This window comes from Ornithorhynchus anatinus, chromosome 4 (genome assembly GCF_004115215.2).
Source record: "Ornithorhynchus anatinus isolate Pmale09 chromosome 4, mOrnAna1.pri.v4, whole genome shotgun sequence".
NCBI classification, from domain to species: domain Eukaryota; kingdom Metazoa; phylum Chordata; class Mammalia; order Monotremata; family Ornithorhynchidae; genus Ornithorhynchus; species Ornithorhynchus anatinus.
In genome coordinates this window covers 44,708,300-44,732,747 of record NC_041731.1, presented here as the reverse complement: position 1 = coordinate 44,732,747, position 24,448 = coordinate 44,708,300, and the positions used below count along the sequence as shown (strand labels likewise).

The following is a 24,448-nucleotide window of genomic DNA, read 5'->3' as shown; positions in this document are numbered from 1 at the left end:
GGAAAGGGAAGCTGATTCTTTGCAACTATCTAGAAATCATAGGCTTTAGTGACATTCTTAAAGCTAAGTGTTTGGAAGAGAAGAGAGACAGGATGGCTCTTGCACTCAGCTTCATAATGTATTAAAGGTTAGAGAGCTATTAATACATAACATCACTTGCTAGTTAATTTAGGTTAATCTAGTTCTGCTTTACAAATTCGTATTGGCCTCTTTGTAGAAGAGATCCCCTTAAAGAGAATTACAAATACACTCCTGATGAGTTTTTACTCTTCCTGGGGGTTAATTTTCCAGGCCGTTTTTATTCAAAAAAGCAAAAAAACCCACCACCTTTTAGTGCTGGAGCAGTTGGAGTTAGAGTCTCAGTCTTAACTCCTTGGATAGGATATGATTCATGGTCCAGTTTGTGGCATTTGTGCTGCTATCATTACCTTTCTTAGATCAAAAATTCATCCTGATTTTGTTATTTTTTTTTAAGATTGTTAGACTCACATGCCCTGAAAAGGGAGTGGGAGTGGGGCGCTGGGTGGGGACTGGATAGGAGACTGAGCCGTGAAACACCTGGAGAGTACGAATGAGCTATTTTCTATTGATTCATTTGCCTCCAAAGTTAGAAAAGTTCTTTGAGGAGAACAGCATTGGTTTGCTGTTCAGAAGCGTCTAAAGCTCATGGAAGGCCTTGGTAGGTTCAGTTCTGATTTGGAGGATGCTAAATGTGGGGAAAGAAGACAAAGTGGGGGCAATCCTGGTGTTGGCAAACAATGTTCACTGAAAAATCATCACTAAAGTCCAGTAAAGATATTTGTGTTGAGTAACTCTCAAGACTCCTAATCAGGGCTGGGATCAGCTCTCTCTGTTCAAATGCCATCTGCCAGTGAGTGCCATTCAGTAACTTCCAAATGAGCTGGACCTAAACTACCTGTATGTTGGAGAAACAGGAAAACACAAATCTGCAGTGGCTTTTACCCATCTGGGTTCCTCCTTCCTAGTAGAGGGATAGTTTTTAGATAAACTAGCCAGAATTCCATCCAGGATTCCAGGGATAGTAAAACTAACTGTGTTTTGGGCGAAAGGAAAATGAGAGATAGAGAGAAGAAGTTAAACCATACATGTCTCATTTGAGAAGTGGATAACAAGGAGAAACCATCATAAGCTTCCATTGTTGGAGGGAAAATATCACTCATTGGACCACAGCACTCACCCAGGAATTCCATATTTTGAAGTTTTTTCCATTCCATTACTCTATTCTTATCCAGTAGAGGCCTATCTACTTTTTCCCAAATATTTTTTTATATTCCAAAAATTTAATTTAGATATACTGCTAGTCATTATCACTGAGCTTTCCAAAGTTTCTGAGGTCATTTTGGAAAAGAATCTTGCCAGGTACATATATTTTTTAAATTGAATTCAGCAGGTGTACTCTGTTGAGAAATGAAATAGCCCTGTTGCCATATTCCTGGTTGCTTGTATTCATTCATTCATTCAATTGTATTTATTGAAAGCTTACTGTGTGCAGAGCACTGAACTAAGCACTTGAAAGTAAAATGCAACAATAAACAATGACATTCTCTGCCCACAGTGAGCTTACAGTCTAGAGGCATGGAGACAGATAACAATATAAATAAATAAAATTACAGATATATATGTAAGTGCTATGGAGCTAGGATGGGGGAAGAGCAAAGGGAGCAAGTAAGAGCTACCCAGAAGGGAGTGGGAGATGAAGAAATGTGGGGCTTAGTCTGGGAAGGCCTCTTGGAGGAGATGTGCCTTCAATAAGGCTTTAAAGTTGGGGGAGAGTAATTGTCAGATTTGAGGAGGGAGGGAGTTCCAATCCAGTGGCAGGATGTAGGCTTCGGGTCGGTGGTGAGATAGGCGAGATCGAGGCACAGTGAGAAGATTAGCACTAGAGGAGCGAAGTGTGTGGTCTGGGTTGTAGAAGGAGAAAAACAAGGTGAGGTAGGAGGGGGAAGGGTGGTGTGTGAGGGGAGATAAACTGTGTTTTGGAGATAAACTGTGTTTTTGATGTTTTGTGGTGAAGCCCAAATTATGTTTTTATTTCTGCTTGTTATCAAGTCAGAATTTTTATTATCTTATTTCCCCTCTTGTTTTTCAGTTAACGGCCTGCATCCATGGGTCTGCAGCTATGCTCTACCCAATGTTCTGGCAACATGTTTACATTCCTGTTCTACCCCCACATCTTTTGGACTACTGCTGGTAAGGTGGCCTATTGTCATTTTGAATGTTGGTTTCATTATAACTAGCAAATGAATTCCCTGCAAAGTCAGTGGGTGGCAATCAAAATCAAGGGCCTCATTCCTAAAGTAGGAAACAAAGGGTGCTGGATTGGCATCAGCTCCCTGCCCCCCCAACACTCTCCCTCTCCCCCTTACTGTTTTTCCATTCCTCCCCCTCACTTGCCCAGGGGCCAGGATGTGAGGGGAGAAGTCATTCTGGTAGCCCACACTTGCCCTCACTGCCCCCACCCCTGATTAATCCATGTCCTTCCTGAGGGCAAAGGAGAAGAAGACTACCTGCCAGGCCTTGCTTCCCTGGCTGCCGTGGGAAATCTGCCTCCAAACAACCAGAGGGCCCTTGGATATGAATCAGGGCAGTTCAGGTGGCAAACCACTTCCAGCTCAATTTGCCTCTATGTCAGGATGCTGGGAGGCCTGGCAGGAAAACCGCCCTGATCTGAACTGATTCCTGGATTCGAAACTGTTGATTTGAAATAATCGCACTACCTTTGAGGACGATCATTGTGCCGTAGTACATGTCTTCTGTATGCATTTTGGCAACAACCTGATTAGGGAACGTTCTTCTGCCAATGTGAGCCTGTTTCGGCTTGGCTTGCCATACTCTCTACTCAATTGCTTGTGCATGGAATGAATAAGTACATAGCACAAGTTTTCCGTAATGTGGGACTTCTCAAGAACACAATCCTTATGTTATTAAATTGAGTATAATGTTCTTTTATTTGGGAATCAGAGTGATCTAATCCTGGCTCTCCCACTTGTCTGCTTGTGACCTTGGTGAAGTCACCTAACTTCTCTGTGCCTCAGTTCATCTGTAAAATGGGCATTAAGACTGTGAGCCCCATGTGGAAAAGGGACAGTGGCCATCCAATTATCTTGTATCTACCCCAGTGCTTAAAACGTTGCTTGGCACATTGTAAGTGCTTAACAAATACCACAATTATTATTATTATATCCACTGTCTCATTAATTCTCATTCAAGGCACAAAAACCCAAATGGAGCTTTCATTTTGCAGGTGGAGAAACTGAGACACAGACAGGTTAAGTGATATACCCATGGTCACATGAGTTAAGTGGCACCCCTGAACTTTCATTCATTCATTCATTCATTCAGTTGTATTTATTGAGTACTTACTGTGTGCAGAACACTGTAATAATAATAATAATACTTGTTAAATGCTTACTTTGTGCCAAGCACTGTTCTAAGCACTCAACTAAGCTCTTGGGAGGGTACAATACAATTAACAGACACATTTTCTGCCCACAGTGAGTTTATATTTTAGAGGCGGGGAGAGAGTCATCAATATAGATGAATAAAATTACAGATATGTACATAAGTGCTGTGGGGCTGAGAGAGGGGAGTAGCAAAGAGAGCAAGTCAGGGCAATCCAGAAGGGAGTGGGAGATGAGGAAAGTTGGGGCTTAGTCTGGGAAGGCCTCTTGGAGGAGATGTGCCTTCAATAAGTCTTTGATGAGAGGGAGAGTAAATGTCAGATTTGAGGAGGGAGGGTGTTCCAAGCCAGAATCAGGATGTGGGCTAGGGATCAGTAATGAGATAGATGAGATCGAGACACAGGGAGAAGGTTAGCACTAGAGGAAGAAAGTGTGTGGGCTGCGTTATAGAAGAAAAATGAGAAGAAAAAAGAGAGAAGAAAAATGAGGTAGGAGGTGGCAAGGTGGTGGAGTGCTTTAAAGCCAATGGTGAGGAGTTTTTGTTTGAGACAGAGGTGGATGGGCAACCACTGGAGTTTTTTGAGGAGCAGGGTGACATGTCCTGAATGTTTTTGTCGAAAAATGATCCGGGCAGCAGAGTGAAGTATGGAGTTGGAAGAGACAGGAGATTGGGATGTCAGCAAGGAAGCCGATGCAGTAATCCAGGCAGGATAGTATGGAGAGGAATGGGTGAATTTTAGCTATGTTGTGAAGGTGGTACCGACAGGATGTAGTGATGGATTGAATATTTGGATTAAATTGCAGAGAGGAATCAAAGGTATTGCCAAAGTTACAGGTTTATGAGACAGGAAGGATGGTGGTGACATCTACAGTGATGGGAAAGTCAGATCCTCTGCCCATTGCCTAATAAGCTGTCACATTAAGTTCTGCTTTTGCTGTTCTATTAACGCCAGTCCAAAGTGCTTCTCACACAGTTGATCATCAATAAATATTACTACTTTTTAAAAAAAATGGAATTTGTTAAATTCTTACTATATTCCAGGCACTGTTCTAAGCAGTGGGGTAGATACAAGATACCTACCTTGTATTGGCCTCTTTGTAGAAGTCCTTTGTAGTCCCTGTCCTACATAGGGCTCACAATCTTACTCCCCACTTTCCAAATATTATTAAACAATAAGGCTGTTGCCACAGATTTCACCACATTCAAAGACCTTGTAAAATCCCACCTCCTTCAACAAACTTTCCCAAATCAGTTTCCCAGCACTGTAGGGCATGTCATCCCTTCAGCCGTCTCTTGCACTTATGGATTTATTTATACAGTTAGTCAGTCAGTGGTATTTTTTGACCACTTATTCTGTTCAGAGCATTGAACTAAACAAGCAGGAAAGAGCAGTAGAGTAAGCAGACACAGTCCCTAATCTCAAGGATTTTACAATCTAGGTCGGGGAGACAGACATTAAAATAAATTATAAGAACATGGACCATTGGAAGGAGCGTAGGCCTGGGAGTCAAAGGACCTGGGTTCTAATCCCGGCTCGTCCACTTGTCTGCTGTGTGATCTTGGGCAAGTCGCTTAACTTCTCTGTGACTCAACTTCCTCATTTGTGAAAAGGGGATTAAGGCTGAAAGCCCATGTGGGACAGGGACTGTGTCCAATCTGATTATCTTGTCTCTACCCCAGCAATTAGTTTTAGTGCCTGGCACAGAGTTAGCACTTAAAAATCATAATTATTATCATTAGGTAAGGGAAACTACTTAATATAGGTGTACATACACACTCAGCACATATTTATGTGTGGTCAGTTTTAAAAATTTGATACTTTTGTTAATTTTTTGTGGTTGTCTCCTCCATGGGAACATATGACTTCTTTATTCTTTACTTTCTAAAAGGCTAATACAGAGCACCACCCCAAGTGGGTGCTTAATAAATGCTACTACTAGTATAACAAGTTCATGACCCAAACCACTTGTTTTCTCTTTGTATGCTAGTTTTGGAAATTAAATCCCTGGAGCTGATGTGACTGCAGACAATCCCATTCCCAGTTGATTTGGATAAACTACTAGAGCGGAACTGTGTGTGTCTGACTGATAAATGTCCATTTTGAATCTGTACAACTTCTGTCCTCCAGTACGGACTTGTTTGTATAGATCGTCTCCAAGCAACTCTAGTGTCAGGCAGTGGAATTTAGTGAGAGAATATTATCCCTCAGAGTGAATTCATGGACAGTAATTACCCTTTGGGAGTCAAGAAGGTCAGGTGGAAGAGAAAGAAATGAGCCATCACAATCATTTTTGACATCTGATTACTGAAACAGGCATTTTTCTCCTGAATATAAGAAGGCATTAGTAACAGCATTTGGCTCTTTTAAGAAAGTTATTTCCTTATACATTCACTGATTCTTTTGAATTAAACTGTTTGACCCAACTGTCCCTTCTGAGACTTCCAACGGGACAGCAGGGCACAACTGGGAAACCTAGAGAGAAGAACAACCCCTGCTAGACGATCAGTAATGGTGTTACTAAGCAAATGAATGGTCCATGTAGCCTAGGGTTCTGGCTTCCCACAGAGGCACCAAAAGACAGTTGGAAGAACCTAATTTTTCCACCTAGTGATCCGTCAAATGTTTATTTAAAGGATGGAGGGAAACTTTCCCAAGATGGAGTGAGGGTTCTACAGACCGCACTTGACAGGAGAGAGTGGAGAGGATGGCGTGAGGGGTCCTTTTATCATTATTTCTTCTCCATCTTCTCTCCCATTTACACCACACACACACACACACACACACACACACACACACATGGGTTGAGACCATAGCTCTTTCTCATGATCTTTCCATAGATCATCCAGGACTCAGATCTACCACCTCCCAGTAATGTTGCAAGCCACCCCAGCTTCTCTGCCACAGTCTCACTGAAGCAGAGAATTGCTTTTGGGAAGGTAGCTTCCTGTGCTGCCACTCATTCCTCTTCCTCCCACTGGATTGTTTAAGCCATGTTGAAAATTTATCGTGGGGAAGAGCTGCACCTGCTACATTCAAAGCAGAATTAACAGCTATTGCCCTGGCTGAACCTCCACAAATATTTGAGTTCCCTCAGGTATAAGGATATCAAGCAAAAAGTACCTGTGGTCCCCCACCACCCTGCATGTCCATATATATGTCTGCCAACCGCTTGTCCATATTCTTCCTCTGGCCTGGAACTCCCTGCCCCTTCGAGCTGACGGTTCACCATTCTCTCCACTTTCAAAACCCTCCTAAAGTCACATCTCCTCCAAGAGGTCTTCCTTGACCGTACAGTCTACCAGGAGAGGTGAATACCAAAATAAATTATTGCTAAGGGGAAGCAATATATTATAAAGGTACGCTCATGAGTGCTATGGGTGAGTGGGATGGTTACCCAAGTGCTAGGTGACATGTTTGCTTGCCCTTCCCTCTGCATCACCTTTGCATTTGGCTGTCTATCCCTTAAGTGCTTTGATACACCCCCCCAGCCCTGCCAAACTTACGTGCATATCCCTTTCCTCTACTATTTTCCCTGTTCATAATTGATTTTGTCTCTCTCCCTCCCCCTGTAGTCTCTAAGCTCCTTGTGGCCAAGGATCGTGTCTACCAACTCTTTTATTGTACTCTCAAGTGCTTAATATAGTGCTGTACACACAGTAGGCACCCAGTAAATGCCACTGGTGGATTGATTGCTTGCTAGAACAAATCAACTCAAACCTCCACCTTAGCAAGGGGAGAATTTGGCTCTTTATTTTCTCCGAGATTTTGAAATCACATTATAACTCTCCCGCATTTTATTAGTGATTCCGAATACGTGCCCGTTTAAGTTTGAAGGACATAAGCAATCAGACAGTTGCTCTGTAGAGTCATGACATTTGGCATCGGAGCAGAAGGAAATGACAAAGATCTCTGGGCAGTCTGAAGCAAATGGTATTCTCCTGTTGTGGGGCTCTGCTGGATGTTCTGTTGTATGAGTGTGTATTAACTCAGTTTTAATTTATTTATTGTAAATCACTCCTTTCTACTCACTTTTCCTCTCTTTGACTTGTAAGATGAGATTTTGTTTCTGTTGTTGTTGTTGTTGTTCTCCTCAGAGTGGGCTAGCCTGGACTTCCTCCTTCTAGCCCTTTTTATAAATTTCTCATGTTGATTAAGCTCATTCCTAGGTTTTAGCATTTGATATAAGTGTTTCTTGACATTCGGGTTAACCTTGCAAGGTATTCCCAGCAACCAATGTAATTTTGAGTGTAGCTGCTCTTTAGTGTTGAGGCTGCCCTGGGATTGTTTTGAAGATAGGATGGCAGATTAATCCTGGTATAATTTCATTTAACGAACTGAAGAGAGTCTACTTGGATGCTGTGTTCCTAGGGTTTAAGTAGCATTCCATTGTCATCTTGATATTTACACTTGTGTAATGGGAAGGGAGAGTAGGACTTTTCCTAAACATGACTCTCGAGGTGTATCATGTATCATATTACCACCTAGGTAATATGTGCTGTAAAACTCAATTTCTTACTCACCTTCTAGTCCAAATCTCCTTCCAGGGGTTTGATTTTGTTGCGTTCAGTTGGTGGGCTGAAATATGTGATCGGATAACTAGAAGTTTTGAGAACTGGACTGAGAAATATAATCAGTTCTCCTAAAATTTGTGAGTTGATATTGCCTTCAGGACATCTCTACCTGGTTGTCCCACTGACCTCCCAAACTAAACATTTCCAAAACAAAACTCCTTACCTACCCATCCAAACCCTGTCCTCCATGTCTTTCCCATCAGTATGAACACCACCACGATCTTTCCTGTTGCACAAGCCTGTAACCTTGGCATTATCCTTGACTTATCTCTTGCATTCAACCAAATATTTAATCTGTCACCAAGTCCTGTTGATTTTACCTTCACTGCATCACTAAACTCCTTCCTTTCCTCTCCCCCAAAATTGCTACTGTGCTGATCCAAGTCTTGACGCCTGCATCAACTTCCTCACTGACCTCCCTGCCTCTTGTTTCTCCCTCTCTAGTCCATACTTCACTCTGCTGCCTGAATCACTTTTCCAAAAAACAATTCAGTTCATATTTCCCACTCCTCAAGAACCTACAGTGGTTGCCCTTCCACTGCTGCAACACGCAGAAACTCGTTACCATCGGCCATAAGGTTGTCAATCAGCACTCTCCCTCTTACAACACAGTTCTCACACTTCATTCCTCTAACGCTGACTTACTCACTGTATCTTGGTCTCACCTATCGAGTTGCTGACCCTAACGGCCACCCTCCTTCTGGCCTAGATCTCCCTCCCCCTCCAATTACAATCTTCATCTTCAAAGCCTTATTAAAATTACATCTCCCCCAAGAAGTCTTCCTCCATTAAGTCCTCTTTTCACCTGCTTCTTCTTCCTTCTGCATTAACTATGAACTTGGAGCTGTACCTTTAAACACTTGTTATTCACCCTAACCTCTGTTCCACAGCACCTAAGCGCTCAGTACAGTGCTCTGCACACAGGCGCTCAATAAATATGATTAAATGAATTGAATGAACTTATGTGCATATCCATATTTTATTTACGTTAATGTCTGTCTCCTTTTCTAGACTGCAAGCACCTTGTGGGCAGGGAACATGTCTACCCACTTTATTGTATTATACTCTCTGAAGCACTTAGTACAGTGCTCTGCACACAGTAAGCACTCAATAGATACCATCGATTGACTGCAGAACCCCTCATCACAAAAAACTCACCTTGTACTTCGTAGTACTCACCATGTGTCCAACGCCCCCCACATGTGCACAACCGTTTCTTCCAACACCATGCCCCATTATATGCAGATAAACGCACATTGTCAGGAGAATGTTACCAAATTCTGCTGGCATGGTCTAGCCAAAATGTGTAGTGAAAACATGCATAATGGAAGAACTAACTGTACTTTTATTTGTACCTCTACCGTATGCTCAAGTGTGAAGTTACAGTTCGACACTTGAGGAAAGAAGCCATAAGTGTATGCACAGTCTTTAGTGTCCAAAAAAATCACTGAATATTCAGGTAAAACCTGTCCATAAATCTGAACAGCTTTAAATTACCCCTGTGTACGTGAATAAGCAATATCTATAACAAGAAATTAAAGGGCCAAAATAAGCAATTCTGCCTTTTTTTGGTGCTGCTGCCGTTCTATAGTCTGTTTCTTGCTTTGGGGAAATTTCAAAAATCAACCAAAGGAAACAAGGGCTCATTCCCCTATTAGAGTGTAAGGTGTTTGGGGACTTTATTGTCTGCTCCAATCAATCAGTGGTATTTATTGAGTGCTTATTTTGTGCAGAGCACCATCCTAAGTACTTGGGACAGTACAATACAACAGAGTTAGCAGACACATTCCCTGACCAGAGCGAGTTTGATTGTATATCATGACATAATGGATGGAACGTGGGCCTGGGAGTCAGAAGGTCTTGGGTTCTAATCCTAGCTCTGCCACTTGTCTTCTGTGTGACCCTAGGCAAATCACTTAACTTCTCTGTGCCTAAGTTACCTCATCTGTTAAATGGGGAATGACACTGTGAGCCCTCTGTGGGACAAGGACCGTGTCCAACCCGATTTTCTTGTATCCACCCCGGTGTTTAGTTACAGTGCCTGGCACATAGAAAGTGCTTAACAAATACTGTTATTATTATTATTATTATTATTCCCAAGCATTTATTAGACACTCAAACACTGATAATGATAAGGAACCATCAGAGCCTACCAATGAAGTTAGTGTTTTCTGTATTAATCACTGTCTAGTCACTGCTTCTTTTCTGAAAATGGTAAGCATTTGCTACAGTCAATCCTACAATAGGGCCAAACACCCTGCAAGGAGCAGTACCACATCTATACAGGCCCCACAGCTGAAACCTAGAATGTCTGGGACCACAGGCCCCCTTTAGCACTCTGTTGCTGGGGATGAGGGAGGGAGCAAGAGAGAGGGGTTGAGAGGGAGAGAGAATGAATGAATCCGCAAAAGGAAGCCTTCTGGAGCACCTGTCATCAGCAGTAAGCAGTTTACTCAGTTGGGACTCTCACAGGGTGGCCCTGGAGTGGGGTCAGATCCAGACCTCTCTGACCGCCCACTCCTGTGCTCTGCCGAGGGAAAATCCTCAACCTAGGGAGGGAGTTCCCGCCCCTTTATAGAGATCAATTACCACCCATTCTGAAGGCCAATGCGGGCTGTGTTGGCAGGCCTTCTGAACTGGGTGAGAAGGAGGCTCCAGATGTAGGGGGAAGTCATGGCTGCTGCTGGCAGGAGAGGAGGAGATGGCAAGTGGGATTTTCCGACACCCACCTTTCAGCCCCAGGAAGCCCTCACCCTCCCACAGTTCCAGAGCAGCACAAGTGAAGCTTGTATCTGACACTAGATGGGAATTGACAGTATCCTGCTCTGAGCTGGGGAGAAGAGGATCCACACACATCCAGAGACCTTGCTTCAGCCCTTTTGTGTGTGTTTGGGATCCTGAGGGTGGGGGTGTGCCTGAACTGCACTGGTGTGTCTGGGTGGCAAGAGAGATGTTGCTCCTCTACTGCTTGTGCTTGGCCAAATGGGCACTGCCCTCTTGCATCTCTGGGGTGTGGAAAAGAGACAGAAGGGGAAATACACCGTGCTCTGCCAGTCTCAGCCCTCTCCCCGTCTCTTCTTTCTCTGACCATCTCTGTCCCCTCTTCTTCTACCCATTGTCTTTTCCTCTTCTTTTCCCCATCCCCATCTCCTTCCTCTGCCCTGTCTCCTCTTCCTCTGCCCCATCTCTTCTTCCCCTGTCCCTTTTCCCCTTCCTTCTCTCCCTCTTCCTCCTCTCCCTTGTCCTTTCCCACTGGCCACAAAAGCTGTTCCTATAAAGCAGTCGCACAATGCAATGTTGTAATCACATTTTGCTGTAAAGAGTTACATATTGATGTTGCTGTCATATGACGGGACCATGAATCATATTTTGTCTCTTGTGTACCAACTTCTCAAAGGTTTCATTTTGCTGCACTCTTCTGCACAAAAGGTTGCTGACCCATGCTTAACATAAAGCAAATTTAGTACAAAAAAACCCTACTGGTTATTATTTTTCCTACTTGAGACATCCCTAGGAATTTTCTTGCTATTTTCCTAGCACCTGATCACTCTTCCTTCATAACTGTTTTCCACTGAGACCTGAGACAAAATAAAAAGAAGACAAAATCGAAATAAACAAGTAACCTCCCATCTTCAGGGAAAGAATTGATGAAACTGAACCCTGCCTACTACATCTTGAATGGTGGCTTTAAACCCCAAAACCTTATTTACTAGAAATGTGGGTATGAAAGTTCTGACCGTATCTGCTTTGTTACATGATCTTAAACAACATTTGACGATGAGTCCATGTATCTAGCAGCATTAGATTTTGATAGGCTAGCAAGGATTCTTCTTGATCTTTTTCACTGATTACGTGCTTCAAAAATCCACCTCACTAGGTACTAGATAATGCTTGGGAAAGATGCACCGTGGTAATCCTACAATTGCCACCAAGAAAAATCTTGTGCCTTTTTTATTTGCAGGGCAGCATGCTTTCAAAGGCTATGGCAGAAGCTGGAAACTTGGTGTTTTTCAGGCTCTTTATTTTCATTAAAGAAGAGTTGAAATATATATATATATATATGTGTATGTGTGTGCATATATATATATATGTGTGTGTGTGTGTATATATATATATATATATATGCATTTTAACCACAAGGCATTTATAATTCAGTGGAGGTCTGAATGCGCTTAGAAACTTGAAAATATAAGATAAATGAAATAAATGACCACTAGTGATGGAAACATAATCAAATCAAAACTTAATTTAATCACCTTTGGCTAACTGCCATTACTTCAGTCCCCGTGTCCAAATGCTATGAAATTTGAGTCTAGGCTAATAACTTGATTATATTGTTCTTGGGAACTTCCCCTCCCCCCCCCACCCATTGAAGCTTAAACCTCTGCAGTGCCACCATGCAAAGAACCAGCAGGGATAACTAGCATTTGACGTGAAGTGCTAGGAGCTGGAAACATGTAAATTTGAAGGAGGTTTGTTCCTCTGCAGATGATGTAAATGTTAAGTATATTCCCATGTAGGGGATACACGAATTGGAATCTGAAAACTATTATCTGCTGTAGAAATGAACCTTCAATTTACTCACTGCACAGGAAGGGCAGATTCTAGTCATTTTCACTGCCAGCAGGTGCCTTTTCTATGCATAATAGGCTTCGCATGTGTAATTAACACATGAAGGCTGCTGCTGCCACCGGTTTTTCTTCAGGTACATGCTGCTCTGAGTTTTCAGAACATGGTGTGGGCCACCAAGAGCTTTTTGCATTGGGTTTGAAGATTAAGAATTCATTGTCTTCCTGACACAGATTTGTTAAAGGGGGCTAAGGCTAGACTTGCTGCTGGGAGTCCAGGTGTGGGACAAAGCAAACACATGGGAAGCGGATGGACCCCAAGAAATGGAGAGCTGTTGAGCAGGGCTCGAGGGACTATGTCTCACCGCGCTTGGGGAGGGGGCTTCCACGAAGTTCCAGGAACTGGCAGATCAGTTCAAAAATATGATTTTTTTAAACCTATAATTATTAGGAAGGCTCTAATTACGCTTAACCAAAACAACAACTGATGATTAGCCTAGTCTGACTGAACTTTAATTAGAGTGGTAATCCCAGACAGTAATTGTCTGAATAAATCAATTTGGTCTCAACTGGGGTGTGCGCAAATGGTTCCTGAATGAACTTTTTAAAATCTCTCCCTTTCTTGTGAACCTGGAGAGGAGACTTAGGTCACCAAATTGAGAGGTGCCAGGCGTAGCTTCTGCTTTTTCTTTGGATGCCCAGGAGTGCCCAGGGAAGAGCCCTAGAATCCTTCTCTGATTTTTCACACTTCAGACTGTTTTTATTTTTTTTTTTTTTAATTTAACTTTCATTATTGTGTGCTTGTTTTCATTTGCAGCTGTGGCAGAAGAATGAAAAGAGATGAAACAAAAGCAGATGGTAGTGAAAACGAAAGGAGGGAGACATTTCCAGCCTTTATGAATATTTAAAAACATGTGCTGCTGGTTCCCATTCTAGTTAAGAGTTATTTGTCACCCTGGCTTGGGAAAGGAGGTTGATAGCATGCGTGGCATCTCGACTGTGGGTTACCCTTACCATCGAGAATAACAATGCCACCGTAGTCCACAGACAAGACTAACACGTTCGGATCCCAGAGGTGATGAATATCACTTTTGTGAAAATCACTCAAAGCTTCTGAAAAAGTGCAACCTATAAAGATGGCCTATTTTGTCCCTGAGGTTTTGTGTGAAACAGTTCCACACAGCAGATTCCTGGTGACTAATCTTAAGACTTAGGATGTCCTCGAGCAAAGTAGTGTTAACTGTAGCACCCCAAAATTTCTCATACAAATGAATCTGCTACTTTGCCTCCTACAAGAACTGCATCTCCAATCTGGTCCATAAATCAATTTCCAAGACGAGATAATTCTGACTAGGGCAGGGATTGCAATAATGGTACCAGGAAAGGTTGAAACCAATTAATTTTTCTCAGAAGGACAGGATGGGTAAATGATCCCTGGCTTTATCCGTATCCACAGCTAAAATAAGGTGAGACGTTCAAATCCAGAGTCTCCATTTCCTCTGTTTAAGTGACTTTATGACCTTCAGATTTAGATCCAACCTGCGTAGAGCTCTTCCTCTGGGCATGTTGCAGGAATGTTAATGTGTTGTGTCCTGCTAACACTTTAAACTTAACATGTCCAAAACAGAACTGTCACCTTCCCACCCAGACCTTGTCCTCTCCCTGATTTTCCCATCACTGTAGACAGCACCACCATCCTCCCTGTCTCACAAGCCCATAATCTTGGAGTTATCCTTACTCATCTCTCTCATTTCAGTACATATTCAATCTCTGACTAAATCCTGTTAGTTTGACCTTCGCAACATCATACCTTCACAACATCACTAAAATACCCCGGTTCCTCTCCATCCAAACTGCTACTATGCTGATCCAAGCACTTACCATGGCTCACCTTGATTAGTGCATCAGCCTCCTCGCTGACCTCCCTGCCTCTTGTCTCTCCCCACACTGTTTCTTACTTCACTCTGCTGCCTGAATCATTTCTCTAACAAAGTGTTCAGTCTACAGCTTCCCACTTCTCAAAACCTCCAGTGGTTGCCCATCCACCTCCACATCAAAGAGAACCTTCTTAGTATCGGTCACTCCTCCAATTTTACCACACTGGTTTCCTAATACAACTAAGGCTGCATATTTCACTCCTAGATCTTATCTATATTGCTAGTGTCACCTTCCCCATATCCTTCCTCGAGCCTGGAACTCTGTCCACCTTTAGAATAATAATAATAATTTTGGTATTTGTTGAGCACTTCTAATGTGCCAAGCGCTTTTCTAAGCACAAGGGTAAATACGAGGTAATCAGGTTGTCCCATGTGTGGCTTACAGTCTTAGTCCCCATTTTCCAGATGAGGTAACTGAGGCTCAGAGAAGTTAAGTGACTTGCCCAAAGTCATACAGCTGATAAGTGGTGGAGCTGGGATTAGAACCCACTACCTCTGACTTCCAAGCCCGTGCTCTTTCCACTAAGCCACACTGCTGCTTCTTTATATATGACAGACTGCCTCCCCCACCCCACTGTGAAAACCTTATTAAAATCAATTTCTGCCAAAGGGCTTCCCTGACTAAACCCTCACTTCCCCTAATCTCTTTTCCATCTGCGTCGCCAATGGAAGCAGTGTGGTGTAGTGGAAAGAGCATGAGCTTTGGAGTCAGAGGACATGGGTTCTAATCCCATCCCTGCCACTTGTCTGCTATGTGGCCTTGGGCAAACCACTTAACTTCTCTGTGCCTCAATTATCTCATCTGGAAAATGGGGACTAAGACTGTGAGCCATGCATGGGGCAACCTGATTACCTCCTATCTACCCTTGTGCTTATAACAGTGCTTGGCACATCGTAAGTGCTCAACAAATACCATAATTATTATTACCCTTTAAGTACTTGACATTCACCCCATCCTCAGGCCCAAAGCACTTATGTGTATATCTGTTATTTGTTTATTAATTTTTTCATTCATTCAATCATATTTATTGAGTTCTTACTGTGTGCAGAGCACTACATTAAGTGCTTGGAAAGTATAATTCATCAATAAAGAGAGGCAATCCCTGCCCAAAATGGGCTTTGTTAAGTACTGAGTGCTGGGACATAGTAGGACTGTCACATGTTAAAGGGGTAGGTGTTCCAAGCCAGAGAGAAGCAGCGTGGCTCAGTGGAAAGAGCACGGACTTTGGAGTCAGGGCTCATGAGTTCGAATCCCAGCTCTGCCACTTGTCGGCTGTGTGACTGTGGGCAAGTCACTTAACTTCTCTGTGCCTCAGTTCCCTCATCTGTAAAATGGGGATTAAGACTGTGAGCCCCACGTGGGACAACCTGATTCCCGTATGTCTACCCCAGCGCTTAGAACAGTGCTCGGCACATAGTAAGCGCTTAACAAATACCAACATTATTATTATTATTAACATTATAGAGAGAAGATGTGAGCAAAGAGTTGGCAGCAAGAAAGACAAAATTGAGATACAGTGAGAAGGTTGGTGTTAGAGGAGCGAAGTGCATGGGTTGAGTTGTAGTAGGAGATTGAGATCTGGTACTACTAATAATAAAAACTGTGGTTTTTGTTAAGCGCTTACTATGAGCTTATTGTGTGCACTGTAATAACGATAATAATAAATGTAATACTAATAATAATAATTGGCACTTATGCTATGCCAAGCACTGTTCTAAGCACAAAGGTAGATAAGACATAATCAGGTTGCCCCATGTATGGCTCACAGTCTTAGTCCCCATTTTACAGATGAGGTAACTGAGGTACAGAGAAGTTAAGTGACTTTCCCAAGGCCAAACAGTTTGAGTTTGTTAAGCTCTTAGTATGTGCCAGGTACTGTATTAAGAACTGGGGTGGATACAAGCAAATCGGGTTGGACACAGTCCCTGCCTCACATGGGGCTCATGGTCTTCATCTCCATTTTACAGATGAGGTAACTGAGGCATAGAGAAGTGAAATGAGTTGCCCAAGTCATACAGTAGATATGTGGCAGAGTCGGGACTAGAAACCCTGACCTTCTGACTTCCAGAGTCCTGCCCAATCCGCTAGGCCACAGTGCTGGGGTAGTCACAAGATAATCTGGCCCCACATGGGGCTCATAGCCTAAGTAGGAGGGAGAAGAGGTATTGAATTCCCATTTTGCAGATAAAGGAACTGAGGCACAGAGAAGTTAAGTATCTTGGTTTCTATGACCAACCAAGGTTGTATCTCTGAGGCAGGGACTGAACTTTTGAAAAACTTGGGGGCGGGGGACGGGGCGGTTAGAAAATCTCTTCCCAATCTTAGTTTTGTCAGCCATGCTGTTCCTAGAGTTTTTTTTTAAATTCCTATCCAGTAACAACTGTTCAGGATGACCACCAACCCACAACATTCCACCCTACCCTCACCTCACACAATCGTTAGTTAGGCTTGGTGAGTGTATGCTTTAAGAGTGTGAAAGCTAACTGAAAGTATTATATCCTTGGGAAAATTAAATGAGGTGTAATTCATTCCCATTGGGCAGGCACATCAAAAGAGTTCCTTATCTCTCACCCTTTTCTTCCCAAATGTCTTTAGAAAGACTGCTTTCCAGAACATTAATGCTCACTGTATTGTACTTTTATCTCTGGCCCTTATGTTATGTTCCATCATGTTGATTATCCTACCTGGTTTCTATTTCCACCTATGCCATACCAGGCACTTTCTTGTCCCCCTCAGTGGAACTTCCTGAAACCCTTTTAAACTTTTGTGAGTCAGTAAGGACTCTGTCACATGACCTTTCTACTATGATTAACTTTCAGTGGAAGGGTCTTTGCTGTACAGCCCTTCCTGAATTTTTCTGAGTCTGCTTCCTTCCATTAGCTTGAAAAAGTCAGAAAGAGCTGGTTGGGGTGTACTTTGATGTTGACCCCCTCAGGTTTTGTTTTTTTTTTTTTGAGACGTTATCTCCATTTCCTATTCATTCTTCTCCAGTCCCCCATTTTCTTTTGGGTTGAGCCCAGTGCCTGCTGCAAGAAGACCTCATAAAGCAGGCTCTTGTAAATCATTTCCCCTGTGTTTTTTCTGTCAGAGTCATCAAGTCTCACACAGAAGGGCACTGCCCTCTCTTTCCCCTATCCTCCTAGATAAGTGTGCGTTGTGATCCACGTGTCTAGAATTGGGAAATGATCAGTGTTACAGAAAATATATTCTTTGTCGCTTATTTTTTATTCATGGGATCAGCGTAGCTTGACGACTTACAAGCTGTGTTGATGCATTGGCTGTTGATCTTGTTAACCCCTGAAGCCCACTTGGAACCATTGTATTTTTCCCTTAAAACTTCCTTGTTTTCTCTTTGTTTTTGTACTTTTCCCCTCTATGGTTCACACCCTTTTCTGACCTCTCTTAGCCCACCTGCACACCCCACCATAATGGTCCATTACCCTTTCAATTCAATTTATAGCTAACCTCTTGTTTTCTCAAGAGTTGGAAAGTTCTTGGAGTGGAAACCAGACAAATTGAAAACACTTTCTATCCTAGTCATGTCAATCAATCAGTTGATTTCTTGAGTGTTTACTGTGTGCAGAACACTGTACTTAACACTTGGGAAAGTACAATATAACAGAGTCGGAAGACACATTCCCTGCCCACAGTGAGCTCACGGTCTAGATGGGAAGACAAACATTAAAATAAATCAATTATGGCTATGCACATAAGTGCTGTGGCTGTTGTTTCCTCAGTTCGTGACATAGTTCTACCTTTTTTCATCTCTCTTGTTGTCCAGGGAAATTTAAAAAAAATCTGTGTGTTATTCAAACAAGGAAGAGTTGTATTTTCTATTTCTTTGGTTTTGGATGAGTCCCTTACAACTTTTTCTCAGCATTTTGAATTGTCAGGTAAGCTGCAGGGCTGAGTATGTAGCAAAGGCTAATTATGCTTCCTTGCCTCCTGACAGAAAGGAACTGGGGTATTCCAGTCAGAAAGGAGTTGGGGAATTCCAGTTGGGCTTTGCATATGTGATCATAGAGCCAGTGGCTCTTCCTGGATCATGTGTTCTCCAATGAAATTGATAATAAAATAGGTAATAGGTCCCTCTACTTTCAAGCCAGCAGACAAGCAGGTAGTTTGGAGAGAGACTTTTGATTCCCCCTTACATTAATAGTGTCCAGCCACTAGGTTGACTTAGTGCATCTCAACTTAAACCTTAGTCAAGTGGAGATGACCATTGTTTTTGTGCTTTGAACTTTGTAAGTATATGAACAATGCATTTGTTCCCTCATCTGTGTAAATGGAGATCACTCCAACCCAGAACACGCAATAAAAGCAGCCTGAAAGACTTCTCTTCCTCCTTTCCTCCTTCCTTGGAATATCCTGGAGGCTAAGGTTCAGGTGGGAAAGGAATGCAGATCGATATGATGAGTTTTAAGTTATGGAAGCAGCTGGACAGATCACCACTCTTGGAAGTTCTGTTTGCATGGCTTCTAACAATAATAATAATAATTAATAATAATTATGGTATTTGTTAAGCACTTACTAGATGCCAAGCACTGTTCTAAGTGCTGGGGTAGATACAAGGTAATCAGGTTGGACACAGTCCCTGTCCTACATGGGGCTCACAGTCTTAATCCCCATTTTTCAGTTGAGGTAACTGAGTCACAGAGAAGTTAAGTGACTTGCCAAATGGTCACACAGCCGATAAATGATGGAGCCAGGATTAGAGCCCATGTCTTCTGACTCCCAAGGCGGTGCTCTTTCCACTAGGCCTTGCAGCTTTTACGTTTGATCTTGTGCATGAGGCCTATAGGTCTGCTTATATGCAACCCTCTTTGCTAGTCCTTGCTGATTTGATTTATCTTGGGTTCCCTGAAAGGCGCAGAGCAAAGATGATGAAGCCCCTTCAACTGTAAAGATTAGAAGGACTCAGAAGTTTTCCTCCTCATTCTGCCAATACCTTTCCCCTCCCCCTCACCCCATCCCCTCCTCCCACCCCAGCCCCACATTTATAAAAGAACCTTCAAATCCAAAAAAGAAAATTTGCTATTTTGTCCTCTGCTTCTATTGGCAGCCTTAAAATGTAAACCAAGAAAGTCCCGTTCAAGATTTGCCTTTTCTTTAAGAATAATGAATAGGCGAAAGGTTCACAGGAGCCGGTTGACTAATCAGTGTATTTTGTTAAGAAGCTGTTTTGTGTCTGAGATAAGATGTGTAAAATAACATGATGTGTGAATTGTTATGCTAACTATTCATTTTTATGAGAAAAACTGAGTGAAATTTCACAAATCCCTGGGCAGCCGTAAGCTATGTACCTTCCCAATGTCAGGGAGATTCTTTTCCTTTTTGTCTTAGATGGCTGTATTTTATGCTTTGGAGCAGCCAGAATTCTTTTATTTCACCTGACTCTTTTCCAATTAGTAGCTGCCCACCTCGGGGGAACATAATTAAGAGGTCTCTCATTAGCTGGAGGAAAGGAATTAAACAAATTGTAAAAATGCATTCATAACGAATGGGCGATATGTAGCCATTAACAAGGGTGCAGTATCCATATTCATACCAGCACGTTGCTTGCCATAGAATCATTGTTCGGTTCTTACCTACTCTGTGTTATAGCGCCCTCCTCTGTAGGGAGAATTGGTTTGGCAGGCTGGATCAATATTGCCCATTTTGGGGTTCATTTTTTTGGCCAAATTTGACATTTTAATCTGACTCATTGGGGATGACTTTCCATTTCCCAATCACTGCCAAATCTACTAGTGTTGGGCAACAGATAATCGGGAAAAGCACCTGGGGTTTCCCTCTGGGGTGAAATCCCAGAATGATTGTGGGAGTTTGGCCCTGCTTGGAATGGTGAGGAGTCTGAATATGCAAGAGCAAGCTGTAATTATTTGTTCCTTTTACTCTTGGAGTTTTTGAGTTATGTGACTTTAATTTTTCCACGTATCTCAGTCCAAATGAACTTGTTGTGGCCCGGAGTCTTTGTCTGTATCCATGTCCACTTATTCTTCCCAGCACTTAGTACAGTGCTTTGTGCAAAGAAAATGTTTAACAAAGGTTATTGAGTATTAAATGCAAGCAAACAGATTCTGTTGTACTGCGCAGGTCCCAAACTACCCCCGACAAAATGGAAGGGTGAATTTTAGAAGTGACTCCTCCTAGGGAAATGCAGAAACATACTTTAGTCAGAGGTCAGCTAAGACATGGGCCAAATAATATATATAAGACATGGGCCATCAATATATTTCTCAACGAGAAAGAACTGTAAAACTCTTAAGAGCCTCTGAAGTCTCATAGACTACAAATGCCCCTACTAGATATTGTTTTAAGAAACTGCACAAGTTTGTCAAAATACATGTTTGCAGCATAGAGAGGTCAGGTATGTTGTTTTTTTAAGTTGTCTGAATATGTATTTAGTGTGTTTGCAGAGAAAATTGTAATGGATTCGGAGGAGCTTTTGTGGTTTATTGGGCAAATGATGACAATGTAAAAAATAATTGTTAAAATTTGCATTTGCACAAATCACAGAGCCACTGTGCTCTGCAGGGTAAATAATGTGTGTGCTAAACATTTTCTCAATGTAGAGCTGTTAGAATCTTAATAATACTGTGGAAGGAAACAGCTTTTTCCATGGTTGGCCATAATGACTCTTTTGAAAACTCTTGTACTTAAATAATCCCCCTACTTAAGCATCCTTAAAATGGATATCAGTGCTTGTATATGGTAACTAGAGTGTGGCGTGTATCTACATGCACTATTAAAGGATTCTATAAAGTGATTTTCTTTAGGTTAAAGGAACTCTTTGGTTACTAAGTTGGACAGAAGGCTGTTTATTTGGGTATTTTGTTCATCCTTTCTCATGAAGTTCCCCTTTTTAATGCATCTTAAAAGTTGACAGACTAGTGATTTTTTTTCAGTTACTACATTTGAGTGAAAACACATTATGAATTCTAGACCATTTCTTGATTAGCTGGGTTTTTTTGTGGGGAAAACAGACATGATACAGGTAATTAGATATTACAGATCTGAATTTTTATATGCACTATGTGACAGTTTGTGTTTTTGGACACATTAATAAATGGGCAGTTTTCTGGAATTCTGCTCTCTTCCTGCTTCCTTTCATTACATTAGCCAAGGTTCCACTAGATGAGACATTTTGCAGTCTTAAGACTTCCTGCCGGGGTTCAGACTTTGTATTTTTGACATTGAAGCTGTCGTGTTCCTGAAGCTACTTAATTAGAAACACATTCATTTCAGTGTACATTGGAGAAAGCTTGGACAGCAAAGCCAGTCACACAGGGAAGTTTGAGCATTTGTGCAGCTGGCAGCTAAACTAATGGTTTACACTTTGAGGGAAAAAAAAATATTGTAGGGCATTTCCTTGCCCCTGGAAGGCCGCCATTAGGAAGGAAGCTGAATGTGCACAGCAGACACCTTATAAGAATATACAAAGTTGTTATTTTCTGTTGCCACTAGCCAATACAAAAATACTATACCAATATAGTTCTTAAACTGTTTAACGTAACCTGGGCTCCCCAGAGTCATCCCTAAAGATATCTGTAGGCTTTGGATTAGAAGAGAATTATATAGGACAAATGGTATGTTTTTGAAAAGTTTCTGGACTTTTGTAAAGTGGTGATGTTTTGAAGGGTGGATAGAGAGGGTGAATGGGATGGGATTAGAGACATCACCACTTGGCAGTCAATTATGTGATGACTGAATGAAATAAGGATTTAGCATTAGCTTGGTGAGTTGTTTTTGAAGTGACTATAATATTTTGGGCATAATGGAAATAGTCATCATAAGCATTCTAAGTTAGAGTTCAATTAGAAAGGGAAAGAATAATTTCATGTAAAATTGGAATGTCTTCCTTCTACTCTTTCTCCCTCCAAAACCAAAAGATTTCTGCATCCTATCAAAGTTAAGCAACATACTTGCCATTTCTCTCTCCATTTGTCCCAGGGGTGCGCTGAAGGATTAATGTCAGTTTGAACTACTACCCATTTGTTGATGTCCTCCGAGATGATGGAATAAACTTCTGCAATACCTTGCCACCTCATCCACTGTCTAAGTGGTTTAAGCTATATTAGTCACCAACCTAGCGACAGTGGGGTAGGACCAGGGAAGAGGAAGGTGGGGCATTTTGATGAGCCCTGCTCCTGCCCCTCCTGCACCACCTCACTATCCCTGGGGGAGAGAGGAGGCAAAGGAGGCTATCTGGGAGTATTGTGTTGCCACTGCCATCCCTCTGCAGGGCAGAGAGGAAGCAGAGGGGAACTCTGAAGGTGCATGTTACCACTAATGCCACCTCTCTGGGAGACAGAGAGGAGATAAGGGGGGTGGGGGGGGGAGGAGGGATCTGGGGTTATGTCCCTGTCTCCACCTGCCCCAGGCCAGGGGGATTGTAATGCTCCCGTAGGCACAGCTTTAGCAGCTGCAGTGACTCTTCATGCCTAGGTGGGTAGAGATGAATATGGCAGGTGAATGGGCCTGGGGACAGTGAAGGACGCTGTTGATTTCATTGCATCAGAAGATTGACAGATCTTCCAATTGGTCAGATCCTGACTGCGGAAGTCAGTCAGAGGATGTGACTCATGAGCCTGCCCTAAATCAATCCCATCAACTGGGTGGAGGATGGTCAGGTACAGGTGCCCAGGGATGTCCTCAATCCAATCAAACATACCTTAGTCAGTGCACATCTGAAAATGGTGTTGAATAGGGAAAGGGGAGAGGAAAGGCAAAGAGGGGAAAAGACTAGATCTCTCAATGTTTCTCCTGATAATACAGCTATTGAAAACCAGTTGTGCCATAAATTCTACAACTCTGTATATGTGAAACCCCTCAATTGAGGCTGTGTTCTCTGCTATGGCCTCATTGAAACTTTGATGTTTGCCATCCCCCAAGCTCTGCTATGGTTTGGCTAGGTCCCTTTGGGTGTTTCATTTCACCTCTTTGTTCCCCAGTTTTCCTATTATCTTGCCCTTCAGAATAGAAAACAATTTATAACTGAAGAGCTTCATGATCTGTTGAAGGCAGGCATTCTTTATTCTTAGAATCTGTGCTGAGAGCATAGATCCAGGAGGAAATGCCAGATAGGAAAAGAGAGGCAGTGAGGACAAGGATCTACCATGGGGAAGAGGAATCTTGTTTTTTTTAATGGACCAAGCCAACAGAAGAAGCTTCCTTCTCTGTCCCAACTGTCTTTGAAACAATTTTTTGTTGACACATTTCACTCTGAACATTTCTAAATTTACATCCTCTTTCCGCTGTACAAAACATTGGTTTCAACTTTGTATCACTGGTCCCCTTAATGGCAATAGTTCTGGGAGCAACAGTGTTGGGAAAGGGGAATGCAGAGGAGTTAAAGGGAAATGGGGAAAGAATTTTTGTCAAGGGGGAAAGTTTAAAAAGAGCAGTGGGATAGAGCAGAAGAAGCCAGAGGGTGGGGAAAGAGAAAGTTACCTAATTGTCAGGCAGAATCATCAGGGGGTATTGACGTATATACTATATTTCTGATGAAGTAAAAGTTGGCTGCTCTATCATTGAAACTCACTGACTCCATAGAAATTCATAAATGAAGCCATATTGCTCGTTTGTAATTGCTGTATCTGAAATTGGTTCAGGAACCTATCCCCTGTGTGCAATATTGTTTCTGTGGGAACATTGGTCCTGATATACAATGTTTCAACTGAAGACACAGCTTTTGAGAACCAGTTATTCAAACATCCCATGACTTCGTAGATGTGAATCCCCTTATTTGGAGCTGTGCTAGTTAGCTCCATTTTCTAGTTTGGATCTATACTAGCTTTCCCAACAGCAAACATTTTGAAAATCACTGTGAGGTTTCTATGGTTAGGAACAAAATGTCACATTAGGATTTTTGTTGTGAAAGAAAATGTAACTGTGCAAACGTTTATTAAAACAGTTTTTCTGCAAATATTTAACCATCTGTAATTTTT

At 42.3% G+C, this 24,448-nt stretch overlaps 1 protein-coding gene across 2 annotated transcripts in view; it reads left to right on the top strand.

Moving 5' to 3' along the window:
- DENND1A (DENN domain containing 1A) overlaps positions 1 to 24,448 on the top strand; it is a 493,337-nt gene that overhangs the window by 252,694 nt on the left and 216,195 nt on the right. For both annotated transcript variants that reach the window (XM_029062896.2, XM_029062894.2), the window contains exon 10: positions 2,111 to 2,211. In XM_029062896.2, coding sequence (XP_028918729.1) covers positions 2,111 to 2,211 — 101 coding nt within the window. The remainder of the gene's footprint in view (positions 1 to 2,110; positions 2,212 to 24,448) is intronic.